This window comes from Psittacula echo, assembly GCF_963264785.1.
Source record: "Psittacula echo genome assembly, chromosome: 3".
In the NCBI taxonomy this organism is placed as follows: domain Eukaryota; kingdom Metazoa; phylum Chordata; class Aves; order Psittaciformes; family Psittacidae; genus Psittacula; species Psittacula echo.
This window is the reverse complement of record NC_137736.1, coordinates 27,195,789-27,213,485: the sequence shown is the minus strand read 5'-3', so window position 1 is coordinate 27,213,485 and position 17,697 is coordinate 27,195,789. Positions and strand designations below refer to the sequence as shown.

Sequence of the window (17,697 nt, the reverse complement as noted above, 5' to 3'; positions counted from 1 at the left end):
GAGATTCTTTTTTTAAAAAAAGATAGCATTCTTTTTTGCACTTATTTTCTGCTTTCTCCAATTTGAGAGACCTCTAGTCATCCACAAAGCTAAAGCAAACCACCATTTCACTGACTTCTAGAAAAGACCAGAAGATTTTAGTTCCATGCAGTCTTACAAGTACTTAGTCCTCAAGGATATTTGGGTTGTCCTTGCAAAATCGAGTATATAATCTTCATTCTTCTTTCATTTCAAAATGAAATGACCTGTACAAAGTCATAGAGTCATATGGAAGTAATAGTTGGAAGAACATGCAGGTAATTGTTCAAACACCTCATTCCTTTCCATCCACCCGTTTATTGTAGATGAATCTTTACCCAGAGAAGCTGTTTACTACACTTGTAACAGGCCTTGATTCAACAAATCTTTTCTTGTTCTTGCCATTACTCAAAGACCATTCATGGACATGGAATTAAATGCTTTTCTGAATGCAGTCATTTCATCTGTTGCTTAAAACATCCTACCTTTCATTTTCCTTGCCTAGAGACCACCCAGGTCTGGTAGTTTCAGCTGTGCTTCACTTGGAGGTTTAATTTTTAACTCTAAAAGTAACTGGAAAACCATAGGCACAGCTAAATCCTGTTTCAAATCCTTGAAAAACAAAATCACAAATCTTGCTAGGCTGTTACTTAACTACTAGTATTAACAAGTAGTGTAGTAGATAATGAACACCTAATTGCATCCTTGCTGGAATTCATTCTATACCCTTATTCTTCTTAAAGCCTAAATTTATGTTACACAAACACAAAAGCTCTCTGTGTACGAATAAGGTGTTCTGTAAAGTAGCTACTTACTTTTTTTTATATGAGTAGGTTTTAACTCCATGGGGGGAGCGGTCCATTTATTTTTCCTTTAAGGGCAAGGAACAACAAGGTTTTCATGTGGTGCTCTCTTTGATGTTTGGTGATGTGTATGTGTGTGCACGCATGTACATGTGTACACATGTATGTATAAAAGCAGTTAACATTGCTAATTGACAGCAATAGAATTAAGTGCCATCATAGCTTATTTTGCTGGATTTTACTAGATGCTTTTAAGCCTGTGTCTTTGATGACTAAATAGTTTTGTCAGTTTTTCTAAGGAGTTGCAAGTTAATATGTTTGCCAGCTGAAATGTAGCATTTTTAAATTGAAGTAATTAGGAATGCAGCTCCCTAAAGATAGTATGTAATTCATGAGGAAAAGCACTAATAATTATTATTTGTGAGGCTGTTGCGGTCACTTTTCCTGCTTTACATTGGCTTTTGTGTTTGGGTACTTTAGACTTGCTAGTGAAAAAGCATTATTTTGTGTCAGAATTAAAGTTCTTATAGATAACTTTGCTTTGTATGCTTGTCTTCAGCACAAGAGTAGAGTGGTATAGGTAGCCCTTAGCTGTTTGCATCTTAACCTGATTCACAGACCTCTGATGTGAGGGTTCCTTCTTCAGTAACTACCTTTGAAAAATCTTTTATTTTACCATGTAGGTCTAAATATGTAGTGACCAGGACAAGAAAGTGAATTAACTGGAAATAAAGAGAAGCCTGTTAAATAGAAAGTCTAAATTCTATAAAGTAACATGGTGGAAAGGCATTTATAGCCCCAGATACATATTTTTGTCTCATACCAGATACTTAATAGATTCCAGTACAGTCCTGCTTCTCTTACTGTGTAATCAGATATTTTCAGGAGACTGCCGGTTTACCGCAGTCATACTTCTAAAAGTTGTTTTCCTCAACTCAAAGGCAGATAGGAGGAAAGAAAAAATTGCCATCAGGTTTGTTAGTGCAACAGAAGAGTTTTCTGTTTCTGACCTTTTGCCTGTGCTAGCTACCAAAACTAAGTTTTAATTAGTCATTAACTTCCTAATAGCAGGTCCTACTTTGTGTTCAGATCTCCTGGAGGTTTTATGGATTGGTAAGGCCAAGTAGGCCACCAGACCTTGGTCACCTGGCCCAAAGCAAAATATTTCTGCCTGATATCAAGGCAAAAGATTGTTTAACCCACTGCATGCTGGAAGTACAGCTCAAATGCTGCTGTTAGATGGGAGGGAGGAAGAGAGGCAACCCAGCCCTCAAAGAGTTGTGGCTTTAGGGAAGCCTGAGCCTGCACTTTCCCAGCAGCTGAGACTACTGATGAATTTATCCTCTGTTGCTCACTCATTGAGGTGAAGGCCCCTGACCTGTTCTGCCCCCTGAAATGGTGCTGTAAGTCCTGCCTATGGCTCTGCTTAACGGAAGCTAACAAGGACACATGGTCTGAGCTATCGTAGCTTGCTTTTAGTAAAAGTGGTCATACACCAAGAGCAGAAGTACCCAAGTCCATTATCCTGCCTCTAGCAGTGGTGCATGCAGGATACTTACAGACTTCATGTCTGCCTTACACTCCTGGCACATCCACTGAGCTTTTGGCAGCCAGCCTTTGATCGGTTCCAGGACTGGAAATTTTATTGTCACTGTTGTTCTTAGTAACCGTGGATGGAGCATTCTTTTTTGCTTGTGTTCCTTTGTATTTTGAACATCCGTGTGATTTGTGCCAGTGAGTTCCACAGTCCAATTTTGCATTATGCCAATATATATGCTTTCATTAATTTTTAATCTGCTGTGTCATAGCCATGTTGATGACCTGTAATTTGCTAGAAGAAATAATGAATGACCATTTGTGTAGACTTTCTCCTTGTCATTCACAGTCATGTGAATAACTCTCTAGTGTTACCCCTGGGTTGTCTGTTCCAATCTGAAGACTCACAATTTGTCTAGTCCTTCATGTACCGAAACCATTCCATACCAGTGATTGTCTGTGTCTCCCTGCATTGTATGTTTCCTTGTTCTGCCTTCGTTTGAGGTGGGGTGGCCAGAATGGATGGCCAGATTTAAAATGAGGATACATCATTTATACAGCACAGTAACAATGTTTTCTGTTTTCTCTGTTCCCTCATAATTAGCCTGTCTTTCTCTTTGACTTTTTGACTGCTACTGAGCCAACTGCCCACAGAGAGTTACCCACAGTGACTGCAAGGTCTCTGTCCTGAGTGGAACAGAGATAATTTAGAGCCTATTGTTGTGTATGTATTAGGGCTGTGTGTCCCTGCGAGCACCACTTTATATTATAACAACATGAATATAATTTCCCTCTTATTGTGCACTGAGAATTTGTAATATCCTTCTGCGGTTCTTTGCAGCTGGTTGTACTTTGACTATCCTCTGTTTTTCTTTTTTGTCAATAAACTTTGTCACATCACTATTCACTCCCTTATCCAGGTCACTTTACAAACAGCACAGCACAGATCCTTGTGGGACCCTGCTGGTAACCTTCCTCCATTGTTTAAAATGGCTGTGTATTTACACTTCATTTCCTGCCTTTTAATCAGTTATGGAAAGTCATGTAGGACTTTCCCTTTTAATCTTTGTCATCCAAGCCGAATCACTGTTTCCCATGTGGTTCCTAACTGTTCCAGTGACCTCTTAGGAGGTTTGGGAGGCAGGACTTCCCTCAACAAAAGACAACTTGTTTCTTCACCGATTTATGTATGGATATGTTCTAATCAATGTTTATAGCTTCAGTGAATTTGCCAGTTGTAGCAGGAGAGTTGTGCAATTCCCCAGGCCCTTGCCTTGGGGAAGTTTCCATGTGGTGTTTTTGCCAGCACGTCAAAGGTGCAGCAAGTGTGGCTATGCACAATGGTAAGCAGCTGGGAGATGGCCGCCTCATCAGCCACTACAGCTCTGGGTAGTGAATGAAGTCCTGGGAAAGCCCTTTCCCCCAGCTGTTTAATTGGTGCGAGAAACTGCTTTTCTACTGTTGGGTATTTCCCCATCCACTTTGATCCTAAAAACGAAAAGGGTTGAAGGGGCGTGCAGCCAGATACACATTTTCATTTTCTTCACTTCCGACTGACGCAGGTTTAGAGACTGTTTTGAAATGATGTGCAAAGGAGAGTAAATTTTATTCCTGTTTTAATCTGGAAAACCATAGCTGCTTCAAGGATAGAATGTTAAACCTCTCTTCAGGTGCCACCTGGGCTTTATTTTCTTCACCTCCATGTCCTCCTGCATGTCATTCACAGAACATGATGGTTTTCTCAATCTGCAACTCCTCAAGTACTTTACGGTTCTTATGTTTAGAAATGCTCTCATATATAAATGTTAAAGTATACTTGTGTCAGTACAGTAATGTGGCATCAAAAATCAGATGCTTAATAAAGAAATTTGAGATCTTTAAGTAAGTGCTTTATTCCTTAAAAAAAAAAAAAAAGACACTTATAAGGTAGAATTTATGGGCAGTCAGACTGCTCAGGAAAATAACCATAAATACTTCACTGTGTGAAGATGATTCGTGTTCTCTCCTTTGCATGTTTATTGTGAAAAGAAAGTTCAGAACTTTTGAATTCGATTGTCTGTACAGGCCAGAGAAGTTCTTGGAAAGGTCTATTCTTGCTGACTCATAATACACAAATAAATCAGCATTTAATGAAAAAGAAATTGCACATTCAAAGGCAATAAAAGGGCAATAATTCTTGCATTGAGTGCTACTTCAGACTGTGGAGCTCATTGGCACATGGAAGTATTCAAGAATTTATTGAGAGTCCAGAGACACGTTGGAGCACAAGAGCAGTCAGTAATGTTGAGAATTTTAAAAAGAGGTTCTTCCTCTGCATCAGAGCCTGAGGTCAGCCCAAAATACTAAGAAGGAAGGCTTGGGGAGAGGAGGCGGGGTGCTAAAATGCTAAAATAAATATAGACAAGGAATTAAAACCAGTTTGTTCTTATTACATTAGATAGGGTGAGGAAATAACTTCTCATAAACACCATGCTTCTGCAGTGTTTGTACCTCCAAGAAATACAAATGTCAATCAGTTGGTACTGAGCAGGAAAATAACCAGCTACATGAATACCCATATGTTCTTTATAAGCCAGAGCCAGCTTTTCAGGACAAAACATTCATTCAGGACACACATACAGGGTGTACTGCTTAGCTGTTTTAAATCTGGCTCATTCTCCTCAGGCTGTTTTCTAGGAGAAAATCCTGGTCATCTTTCCAGTTAGACAACTGTAGCATCTCCCCTTTACACAAACAAGTGAGAACTGTGTAAACTTGAACATTTTAATAACCCTTATTTGTGCATGCTTGCATAAAAAGTACAGACCCACAGGAAGCAAGAAAATTTCGTACCTGGGGTTCCCACCTTACACCGCGGCTGTGTGGTTTTTTTCCTTACATCAGCCTGAGTTTAGGGAGGAGGAAGATTTCAGCCTAAATACCAAATTTTCTTGACATTGTTAAAGAGGCTGTCAGAGCAGATCTGTCTGCATCCTGTGAGCCAATTCAGGAGACTTTTATTGGTCCCTTGCAGCTTAGTTTTTGCATAGTTTCATGCTGAAAGACTTTGATGCTTGTACCAACATAGCTGCAGTGGATTAAGGAACATTCAACAGAGGAGAAATTTTACCAGCTCATTCTGTGTCACCTCAGTGGGACTGAAGCATCCAATGTACCTGACTTTCCTCCCAGTTCCCTCTCACACTGCACCACGCCTCCTCCGCGTGAATGATTGCCGTCTGCTCTTGTAATGGTGGAGGTGAGCAAAATGTAATTGAGTCGATGACTTTAATGAATTATCATTGCGGTGCAATGCAGGTTCTGGGTTGACCAATGTTAAAACAGAAGAGATTTCTGAAGTGAAGATGGATGCGGAATTCCGGCATGACTCAGGATATGAAGTTCATCATCAAAAGCTGGTGAGTGAACAAACAGTGCTTTCCACGTGTCCATTTTGAGTTGCTAATTAAGTCTTGAACTAATGGTTCAGTTACGGCCATTTTTCCCCTGAGTGATGTGAATGCTGAAAGATTTCGTGTGAACAGATGATGATTTTTCTGGTTCTCGTTTAAATGAGAGTAAACTTGGAATCATGTCAGCAGAGAGGAGGGAAAGCCATTAAGTCTCAAGTGAGGGGAAATTCTGATAGTACCTGCATTGCACTGCCATGTGACTATATGTGGTCATATGGGAAATGCTTGTCAAACCCTTCATCATGGTCTCGTAACTAAAGAGAAGGTATACAGAGGGAGGAGGATGGTAAGTAAGTTTAAAAAAGAACAGAAGAAAAGTGCTGTGGAGACACCCACAGCATGATGCAGCAAAAAATAGAGTGGCTCTGTTTCAGGAATAGATTCCTTTGCTGTCAAAACAGATGGTGGTAGTGCATGAAGGAGGCTGAACTCCATGGAGCGTAACTTTTTGCAATATTGCCTACTTGGGATAAGAGGAGATTCTCTACTGGCCTTAATTATACTTGGATTTATCTGTGTGTTTTGCTCCTTAAAGTATATTAAATTACTAACAGGTGAAGAGCAGGTAGGAGCAAAATGTTGCCCATTTGAACTGTGCTTTGAGCACAAAAGTAGCAACCAAAAATAATGTAAGCTAGAACAAGCATTTTCTAAAAGCTTTTTTCAATCCCTTAATAAGTAATGAAGAACACATACAGCAATGTTGACTACAAACCTTTCCTGCTTCCTCTTTTTTAAAGGTATATTACATGGTGAGATTTCAGTTCTATGACTTTCATTATCCAGATATTAAACTCGAAAGCTTTTTTTCTTAATATATTCTTAAAGCTAAGTAGTGCTGAAAATTAAAATTAACGTGGGACTCAAATTTGCATTTGAACTAGGCAATCACTGCATGAACAGATATTCTGCCATCTCTTTGATGCTGAGAGCTGAGAATTCCCAGTTTGACGAGCTAATCCAAAATGCATTAGCACTAATCTGGGAAATTCTGACATGCTTGCTCAAATGGGTTAAACATCCTGATGGAGTAAACCCGTGCAGTTTACTGAAGGGAAGGCACATGCAGGAATGTATTTCAGACCCAGTAGTTACTGATCCTGTGTCATATGCGCTTCCCAGCAGTAACCTTTAATGTTTAAGTGGTTTGATACCACCCTGAGCAGTTTGATGCTGGAAACAACACTTAACCACAGTGGCTGATAGGGAATGAGTTGTAATCCCTGCATTTGGGTAATCTGTGTTATGCTTAAAATAGGATCTTTCCAGCCTTTTAAAGCATTTTATGCCATACTTCTTACTCATAGGTACAACTGTTATTTAAATATTGGCAAGCTGTCCTCTAGGTTGTCTTTTTCAGTTGAAACTGAGCAGGGAGACTGGTATTGCTGAGAAAGTAGTGAGTGATGGCTTACACAGTATTGCTTGTCTACAACATGCCATATCCTAGCCAATGCCCTTCTCCATTAGCTTTAATTCAAAAGCATTAAACAGAAAATACTTTTTCATCTATGTTTTCCTCCTCTGTGCCCTGTTAGGATGTATTGAAACGGTCTCCTTAGGATATATATAGCTTTGAATTCAGCTGCACATTGTATTTTACACGCAAAGTTCTGAATTGAGCTGAAATTGCAGTTATTTTCTCCTTTATGGATGTTCATGTTTTAACTGTCATTAAGTTGGTATTCACGGCTCAAAGTGCTTAAGGCCTTCCTCCGTTGCACATGTATATTAGCTGGGACATTTCAACAGTGCTCCTAAATAGTATGGTAACAGAATTTCAGTCCCAGGCAGGTAAAATTGTCAGAAGAAATTACTACTTCATTTCAGCTTATGCCAACACTGTCCATTGTGTGTATGTTCTAGTGAATTCTTAACCTTGTTCAAACATATTTTTTGCTTATGACTAGGAACAATATAAATATTTATACTGCATGCTTTAATACCTCTCTGAGGAAGGTTGTGTTTCTTAAAGTGCAAATGTTATACAACTCATTATAATTCTCAGCTGGTTTCCTGCTTCCCTCTGCATTTTTGTTACATACTTGTCAAAGTATTTAGTCTTTCAGAGTGAGGTAGTCTTACAATTCTGTGAATGTAATCCTTTTTGCCCATTTTGGTTAAAAATAATAATAGTAAAAGGCTGCTATTGACAAGCGGATAAAAGGTTTGTAAAATATGCATAGATGTGAAGTAATCTAGCATATTGCTTGAATACAAAACAGGACAGTGAAAACAAGCACCACTTTTCATACCTGCTCCTGTTGCTAAAAGCCAGTCTTACTGAATGCATGGTAAAGCATCTTGCTGCCCTTGTTGTCATCAATATGTATAATTCAGGTGATCTGAGTTTTCACACAACTGTTACCTCATCTAGGTCTCACATGAGCATTGTCATCACCCATCTCCCTTTACTCTGCAAAATCTTGAAGCATCCCTTGCTGATCACTTAAATCAGCATGGCTGGACTCTGTCTCTTTGGTGTAAGAATCTTCTTCTAACCTCAACCGCGTGCAAGTTCCACTGTTGTCCTACAGGTCTTCACTACTCTTTGATAAAAGAAATGCATCATGGTCCAAGCAAGCCATATAGATGTAGATTTGTGAGCACTTTAATGATTAGAATTCTAAAAGTAAAAAATCTGTATGCTTTGTGGTTACTCCTCTACATGCTCATCAGCCATTTTGCAATTACATTGACTCGCTTACCCAAGAAAAAAAGCAGCTGCTATCTTAAGACCTGTATGAAGCAGAAACACGGAGATGAGTCTTCCCCTTAGCCACCGCACTGCTACACCAAAGGCAATCCAGATTTCACAAATTGCTCTTCTCCAGCTGTGAGAGCATTGTGGTATAGCGATCCAGTTTTGAATGATTGGAATGATGTGCAGTAGTGTTTAATTACTGGTTCTTCAACAAGCTTTATATTGCTGGACAGGTTAACCGGATATTCAGTGAGCGTTTTATTAGCCACCTTCCTTTATTTTTCTTTTTAGGTGTTCTTTGCTGAAGATGTGGGTTCAAATAAAGGTGCCATCATTGGACTTATGGTGGGAGGTGTTGTCATAGCAACAGTCATTGTCATTACTTTGGTGATGCTGAAGAAGAAGCAGTACACATCTATTCATCATGGAGTTGTGGAGGTAAGAAAAAACTACCAAGCACAACTGGTGTCACATGTACAACAGTCAACACACTGCTCTCTCTATAAATATATTTACAAACGAAGAAACCATGGTTTTGGCAAGCCTCGTGTTCAGAGTTGGAGTAGTTGCATCTAGCAGAGTGGAATCAAATTGCCTTATTTAGTAAATGCAGGCACAATATAAACCATGTTAAGTTGGGTGTAAAACCACAAATATCTCTTTTGGAATTATCCCAGACCAATTACCACGTAATGTGAAGGTTCATTTTATAGGAAATTTAAGTGGGCAATGAACAGAAACTGCACAAGACGAAAAATCTGGGTTTACTGTTGTTGGGAGTTCACACGCAGAGAATTCTTTATTTAGCTTGCAAATAAACATTTGAGGCAGCTCTTCTGTGGATTGTGCTGTACATGACAAGGATTTTCCCTATACAGATACTTTATTACTTTTTGTTGTATAAACAAGATTTCCTTTTGCCACTAACAGTTTTTGATTTATGGCTAATCTGAAACTCATAGATTTGAGAAACAAATAATACATAGACTCTTACATGAGGTTTTCAAAGTGAAAACCCTTGTGTCTTCCCAGTCTACCAAGTAAATTTTTGCTCAGTTTGCAGCAACTTAAAATGCTTCATCTGTTGCTTGGATTTAAGACAAGATCTCTGTAAGTAGAAAAATTTTAATTCTGAGAAATGGAAGGGGGTTCATACAACTTTTTTTTCCCTCTTGCTTATTGATGCATAGTTTACTGTGTGAGTGTCTGGTTTGTGGATAGTATTTGTGCTAGCAAGGACTAGAGATGCATGTTTTTCCTTCCAGGTCTTGTTATGTTGGTTTCACCTTGAGTCAGATGAACCTAGCTTTGGTCTTGCTAGAGATATACTTGCTTCCTGATGCATGTATTCCATTGTCTGGGGCAACGAAGGGTCTTAAAAATATTTCTTAAAAATACTTGAGTAAGCCTTTGCACAGTGCTTATGCATCCCTGCTTCCATGCTGTGGTTGCCCCTGTGGTTTGAAGCTTCCAAAGAGACATGGTCAGAAGAGCACCAACTGTTTGGGGTGAGATTTGAGCGGACAGCAGAATATTGGACCAAGAGACAGGAAATATCAAACAATAATTTCAGCTTTAACTTTCCATATGAAAGCTTTCCGCCCATTTTGTAGAAAATTGAAACAGGTTTTAGTTTTAAACCACAAAGTTGATAGCTGCTGCCAACAGTTGCACATCAGACCCTTCTTCGGGTGAATTTAGCGGCAACGGACTAGGCCAGGAGGCTTGCTAGGCTAAAGGCCTGAATCAGACATTAAATGTAGACAGACCATTACTGCAGTAACACCTTAAAACTTCAGGTGAGCTTCACCTGATAGAGCAGCATAGCAAAGATAATCCTGGATTCCTACACACTTTCTTCAGTGACAATGAATTTGGAAATGTTGGACTAGAAATAACATGCACAGGCTGAACAAGTAATTCATGTCAAAATGACATTATCACGTAGGGAATAAAAAACAATTCACAGATACAACCGTAAAGCCATAGCGTGTGGATGTACCAAGATATTAGTTGATTTATAGTACCACACTGTAGATGGTTTTGCCTTGTAGATTTGCTGCATTGTGTGTGGCATTGGCAGGCAGGATTCTTCATTCTGCCAGGCTTGCTCTGTGGTCTTGGCAGACTGCGTGACCTCACTGTCTGAGCTTGTCGCCTGCAAGAAAGGCATAACATCTATGTTTTCCTAGGTTGGTAAAAATTCTGTAGCACTTATCTGGGGGGGAGGGAATCCAGATACAATCCATAGATCCATATACAATTGATGTTTAATCATAAAATGCTTTCAAAATTAAGCTGTTCCATTCTAGAGAGGATTAATCTATTTAGCAGCAGCACACCTTTAAAAAGCATGAAAGAGCAAACCACTTGATGTGAAAATAACTGTACATGAGATCTAGGTTGGCTGAGTATATGGTAACAAATCTTGCAACCTGTTTGTTGCATGTCAGAAGTTACTGTGAGAATTTAACTCTGTGATAATGGATGCAAGATTACAAAAGAGGTCCTATTCCACCTGTATGCTTATCTTCCAGAAAGTCAATTCCGTAGTACTACTTCTCATTTCACTATGATTTCTGTAACAATAGATGTTATTAAAAATCCTGTTGGCCTTTTTTGAAGCTCTGAGTAGGAATATACTTGTCCTGTTTAGAAAAAGTGTCATAATGATTTTCTCCCACATCTGAGAGTGAAAATGTTTCAAAGTGTTTCAGCTTCCTCAGGAAAAAGACTTCCACAGCTAAGTAAATAACTGACTGAGGAATTAGCTGTTATGTGTGCACATAGGAGCTGTCTGCAGGAGGTTACTTCCTCCATGAAAGCAGGTGGCAAAAGAGATTCTCACCTCTCCTGTGCTCTGGACAGTGGCTGACTGTCTCAGCTTGTCCTCTGTGAGAATCTTCTCTTTGAAGCTTATTTGTTATGGAGGCAGCACCTCCAGCAGGAGTACGTGGAGAGAGGTGACAATGGGAGGGCTCACAGCACTAGCACAGATGACATTAAAATTGCTGTAGTACTCTCCAAAGCCCATCTCTCAAGAGTCTGATCTGCAAGTGTATATTAGGCAACATCCATTTATCATTGTGTTCAGTGAATCTGAGGGCCGCCAGCATCTCCTCCCTGTTTTATTGATCTGCCCCATGTGTGTAGAGGCAGCATGTGAATTTTTCTGCAGCATTGCCATCTCCCTGACTCAGCGTTAAGATTTTCTTTGTGAAAGATCCATAGGCTGATGGAGCAGAAGGGGATAGATGGACAAACAGTCTCAACAGAGGTTACCTACCCATCCGAGCTCTTTTCTCAAGAGGCATCATGCTGTAGAAAAGAGAAGTCTCAAGACTGCTTCTCAGTAGCACCAGAGTACCCACGCCTCTTACGTGCTGCGTTCAATTTGTCACCTCCATAATGGGTGCAAAAAGCTTCTTGAAATGATAAAGGGCTTTAGGGATTTACTGACAAGGAGGTAATCTGGTTCAGGGCATGTTGTTTGGCAGAGCAATACCTAGGACAGAGGTTGTAAGGAACATGAGGAAGAGTTTGCAGAGTCAAAATTGGTAAAAGGGAGTAGAAGAGGCGACACTGAGGATGAGCGATAGTGCATGTAGGTTGGCAGCTAGATGGATTACCCTGCAGCAGACAGCTACAGGAAGGAACAGGAAGTACCAGCACTAGTCATTTTGAAGGCTAAAGGGGAAATTTAAAGAAAAAAATTGACTGCAACTAGGAGCCTCAGTAAATCCCTTTCATCTATAAATGCCGCGTTTCAGAGGTTATTGGACTTTCACTACAAACTGGTTTTATCAAAGTGAGACTCTTTAATATGGAATATTGTGCAAGAGCATTAAAAATTCTGCCTGATTTTGCTGTCCTTCCTCATATTTTTTCCTAATCTCTTTCTCCTCCCTGATTTTCTTCCAAGTTTCTCTAGTTTCTCTTCAATTCTTTAGCCTCTTCTGCCTTGCACTTTCTTTGATTCTCTTTTATTTATGTTGTCTTAGCCCGTTTCTTTCCCACAAGCAGGTTATGTTGTGTGCTTATCACGTCTTCTAGTCCTTGAATAAGAAGTGCTGAGTGGGAGGCTTAAGCTAAACTGAGTACAGAGTTCAATACAGTGTTGTTTGGAGCTTAAATATGAAGTACAGCACAGGTTCTGGCATATTCCTCCTCTGCATCCCATCCTAGTGGGAGAGCCTCCCAGAAAGGAAGATGCTCCCAGGCATGTATCAATACACAGAGTTTCCTGATTCTTCAACCCCATAGCTTCATACTGCGCTTTAATTTCATGCTAGAAGAGAATCTGTCAGTGGGTTTATTTGTGAATAGTGGAGGTCTTTCTTCTTGATTTGGAGAAGCAGTACAATACTTTAGTAGCATGGTATTGTGCACAAGAACCGGGACTGAATTGATGCTGCAGCAGCCCCTTCAAGAATGAAAGGAAGGGTGGCTTTTCCTGTGCACTTGCTTTGTATTCTTATTTTCTGTAAGTGCTGAAAAAGGCTACACAGACGTTTGCTGTTTTCCCTGCTTTGTTCTTCCCTTTGCAGCCATGTTAGTTCGTGACAACTCCAGCAGCAGCAGATGGCATATGGCAACATTGTCACAACGGAAGTAGTTAACGCTGTTAAATTTGCATGATCCTCAGGGCGGGATTAGTCGTTTTGTTAGGACCTACTGCTGTTACACTGACGACATACATTGAAAACAAGTGCTCTGCCAAAAAGCAATAGCATCTCTCGCTACCTCTCACCCTGCCCCACCACTGCTTTCTCTGCTGGGCATAGGTGAGGCTTCAGAGGCAGACATGGACAAGTCTTTAAAATGGGAGTGCACAGCTGTATGCTGGCTGCTGAGCACCTTGTTGTACAGGAATGTCTTGAGGATTTGGGTGTAGAGGTTGAAGAGGAGATGGGCTGTGAAATACCCTGGGGTTCTCTTGTCCTTGATGGATCGCAATGATTGTTGACAGCCAAGCTGAGCACTCACCATTCATGTGGGCTGGCTAGGAAGAGCTTACATCCTTCAGGAACATAAGTTTCTTTTACTACTTTTGGAGAGGGAGGGAGCAGGGAAAAAAGAACAGGCTCCCTCCTGCCCCCCCATAAATGTCTAAGAAAGGGAAATCTGTAAAGAGCAGCTTAAAGAGTGACTTCTCTCTGTAAACAGAATCTCAGTGCCTATGAGCATGTCACAGAAGGTGAAGAAATAGATGGATTTGGGACTTGTTGCGTAAAAGAATCACTCCACACAAATGCAACTTGAAAAAAAAGGGGGAGGGAGGGGGGAAGACAGCCTTTAATGGCAATATTTTAACAACAAGAAAGGTCAAGTTACATTGCAGGATCAGAAACACAGGCAGCACAGTGTCAGCCTAGGCCAGTGATCCGTTGTGTCTGGCATCCTGCTCCCTGCCGGCAGGAGTCAGGAGCTTGCTGGAAAGCTCAGGACTCCCAGCTACAGTTTCATAGCAGCTTGCAAGCAAAAGCAGTGTGTGGCCCTTAAAGCTGGGCGTTTCACAAAAATGTGTAATTACTGTGTAAGAAAAAGAGATTTGATAGAAGATACAGTGTTGATTGAAAATGCAGTTTGAGAGTTGAAAAGGACAGGAAAACATGAAACATGAAAGCGACACAGATATGAAAATGGATCAGATTTGGGGTTAGCAGTTCATCTGAGCAGTCCGATACATGTGCCACACAGAGACATTTCTTCTCAGAAACAGACAAAAGACCATCAGGAGAGAAGATGGCTCTGAGAGGAGCCGTTTTCCGGTTGTACTGTGGGAACGGTGCTACTGTGGTATAACCTACCTCAGTAAGCTGAACAGCCTGTGTTTGTCCCAGGCATGGAAGGACATAACCTTAATCTTTCTCCAGGGAATCAGGAAGCAACTTACCGAAGGTCATAGTCTGTCCTCACTAAGCTTCTTTCCAATCTTGTATATTTTAAATGAGTATCAGACATAGGTACTTCTCCTTTACTTTTTTATTTAAAGATTGGAGTAAGTTAGACTGCTGTATAAGGCTTTTTGAGAGAATACACTTTCCATTAGCTGAAAGGCTATTTTTATGCTAAACATAAATGGATGTTTTTTCCTAAAGGTCACTACTTATAGGAATCCAAAGGAAAATGTGCATACCTAGAGTTTTAGGCACTTCCCTGATGTTAAATTTTAACAAGGTAAAATTGGCTTTTTATCTTCTCTCTTGAGAGCTGTCTAACACTGGAGATATCAGATAGCAAGTGAAATAGCTGACAAGCAGGCTTGCTTAGCTCTGCTTTCATAGGTGGTTAGCAAGATAACCAGGGTATGTATGGTAGGTTTTGAATACACAACAGCTATTGAGCTTGTACGGCAGAGGTAAAATACCTCGTTAACATTTAGAGACTGTTCTTGCCCTCTCTAATTTGATGGAGTTTTATATTACTGTAATGTTCAGTGAAGGAAGAAAATAATTTGTGGAGCTGCCGCAGGTGTTCAGTGGAGAAGTCTTGACTGAGCTGTCTTTATGCCTGCATTCCAAGTAATCAAGAAAGGTCAATTTTTGTTAAGTAGAAATACTTAAACCAGTGCAGACACATCAAGCTTTTTGTCACTGAACTGAACCGAACCAGGCTCAGCCTTGGAGCCAGAAGAGTTCTGTTTCCATGAGTGCAATGGGATCTTTTGCTCACCTTGCGCCTGGCTACTTTTGGCATTTCCTTGTGACCCTCATTTTTCCCAATTAATATTTTTTTTTGGTCTTGAGATCACAGCACCTGCACAAATCTGAGAGCACAACACAGACAGAAGGCAGCTTCAAGCCACTTCCTTCAGCTTCTTAGCAAGCTTTTTCTTTTCTTTTGAGGTGCAGTTGGTTCTAAGTATAGATACCGATATATATATGAAGCGGGGGGAGAAACCTAATAATGAGGGACTAGTGGGGAGATGCAAAACATACCCCCTTTTTTGTCAGTGGAGTTGCATGCTTCCTGAGCCAGACATCAGAAACCAAAGCTAGCATTGCTGAGTTGGTCAGCTGGTTCTGAAGTCCTGCAGCAGTTGTGCAGAATTGTTCCTTTTGCCCTATCTTCTCCTGTGTGTTACTCTGTCCAAAAAGTGAACCATGACTGTCTGAGCTGGAAAGGACACCTCTTGCTCTTCAAAGCTGTTTGGGTGCAGGGCCTTCTATTGATTTTGTCATGATGCTGCTCACTGTCCTGTATAACTTGGAGAGAAGAGCTTTCAGAGACAGTTGTCTCTTCAGACAAAGCAAGGGCCTCCAGATTTTAGGTTTAATACTCGGTTTAGTGGAGAAGTATCCCTATCACTTGCCAGCCACCTTTATTTTAGACTTTCTTGTGAGATTTGGGCTGAGCTGGCCCAGGACCTAACTTACTTTCAGGCAGGGAAGAACCTGTCAAACAAACTCTGTCTTGTGTTTCATACAATGCTTTCTGCCCAAGTATACAGGGGAGGGTATGAAGTACGTTGGATGGCTGTGAAGTGGGGAAATGTGGGGTATGCTGTGAATGAAGTAAGAATCTGACGGTGGTGGTTTCTTCTCACGACAGGTGGATGCTGCAGTGACACCAGAGGAGCGCCACCTTTCCAAGATGCAGCAAAATGGCTATGAAAATCCCACCTACAAGTTCTTTGAACAGATGCAGAACTAGGACACCACAGCAGCCTCATGAGTTGGACAGCAGAATGATTGCTTCACTGCCCATCGGTGTTCAGTTATAGAATAATGTGAAAAGAAAGAAAAACACTCTGTTTTATTATTTACTCATTCTCGCCTTTTGACAGCTGTGCTGTAACACAAGTAGATGCCTGAACTTGAATTAATAAAATCAGTAATGTATTTTCTCTCTCTTTCTCTTTACATTTCAGTCTTTACACTACATTATTAATGAATGTTTTTTGTGTACTGTAAAGAGGTTAGCTGTATTTAACTAGTGCATGGATAGATTCTCTTTCCCAATTATTTATCATGTAGCTCCTTAGCCAGTTGTATATTATTCTTGTGATTTGTGACAAAATTAAGTCCTAATTGAAATATGCTTTAAGAATTGATGGGGGATGCTTTCTGTGTCTGTGGGGGTTTAGCTGCTTCTCTTTGCTGAGCATTTTTTTCTGATCACTATGCATTTTAAAGTAAACCAACATTTTTTAAAAAGTATTCCAGATGAGTTATTGAAATTCCTTTCCTCTGCAGCTGCATTTTATTGTACAGATTGTTGCCTCTGCTGTATTAGTGACGTAGGAATCATGGGAATACACATTCGTTTTTTTGTGCCTGTTTTATGTGCACACTTTAGGCATTGAAAGGTAAACTTTATTTTCTTTTCCATGTATCTTTTTGATCTTAAAAAAAAAATACTAAAAAGAATCCCTGTTAATTGTGAGCACTTCTGGGGGGGGGAAAGTGCCTGCTGGTTGAAAATTAACAGGGATCCTCTGCAAGATGATTGTACAGAACCATTGCTTATGAATTGACAGCTTTCTACACTGTGTTACATAAATAAATTAAGAAAAAAAGTTTGGGCAAGAGTTTTCTTTGGAGGCAGAAAATGATTCTGAAAGCCACTTAAACAGAAAATGTGGATGTTCACATTGAGAGGGGTGGGAAGGGGTTTTCCTACAAGGATTGCGGCACTCACAATCAGACCAGAGCAGAAGGAAGGTGGTGGCAGCAAGATGGGGTGGGGAGTGAGGGGCGCTGACTTCAGCACTCCTGCCCCACTAAGGTGTTGTCTCTTTTTTTTCTTTTCCTCTCTTTCAGTTTGTATAATAGTCTTTTAATGTAAATAAATACATTCCTGGAGGAGCCCTGTTGTGGTGGTGTGTTTCTGTGCTGACCAGCCAACCATGCTCGTGCAGAAGGAGCGTGGTGTGAATGACTCACCTGCCTCCCCATCCATCCCCAGCAACGACTTGCCGGCAAGTTCCACCTCACCGCTGCTCTGCTGCTGCCAGCTTTCTGGCAAGGTAATGCCCTGCAATGTGCCTGATAGGTGAACACATGGAGGAGAGCCTTCCAGGCTGCACGACCATCCAGCCCAGTACCCTGCCATGACTGCAGGTGCTCAGGGAGGGTAAAACAGCACCACCAATAGTTTGTCTCAAAAGCTGCAGGAAGAGGGCAAAGGCGATGGTGAGCTGTGGTGCATAAACCCCAGCCTGGCGCCTTCTGCTCATTGC

At 40.7% G+C, this 17,697-nt stretch overlaps 1 protein-coding gene across 1 annotated transcript in view; it reads left to right on the top strand.

Moving 5' to 3' along the window:
* APP (amyloid beta precursor protein) overlaps positions 1-16,814 on the top strand; it is a 205,021-nt gene extending 188,207 nt beyond the window's left edge. Inside the window, exons 15-17 of the mRNA XM_080613686.1 lie at positions 5,655-5,755; positions 8,805-8,951; positions 16,068-16,814. Of these exons, the coding sequence (XP_080469812.1) occupies positions 5,655-5,755; positions 8,805-8,951; positions 16,068-16,169 (350 nt within the window). The 3' untranslated portion in view covers positions 16,170-16,814. The remainder of the gene's footprint in view (positions 1-5,654; positions 5,756-8,804; positions 8,952-16,067) is intronic.
* Positions 16,815-17,697: the final 883 nt, after the last annotated feature.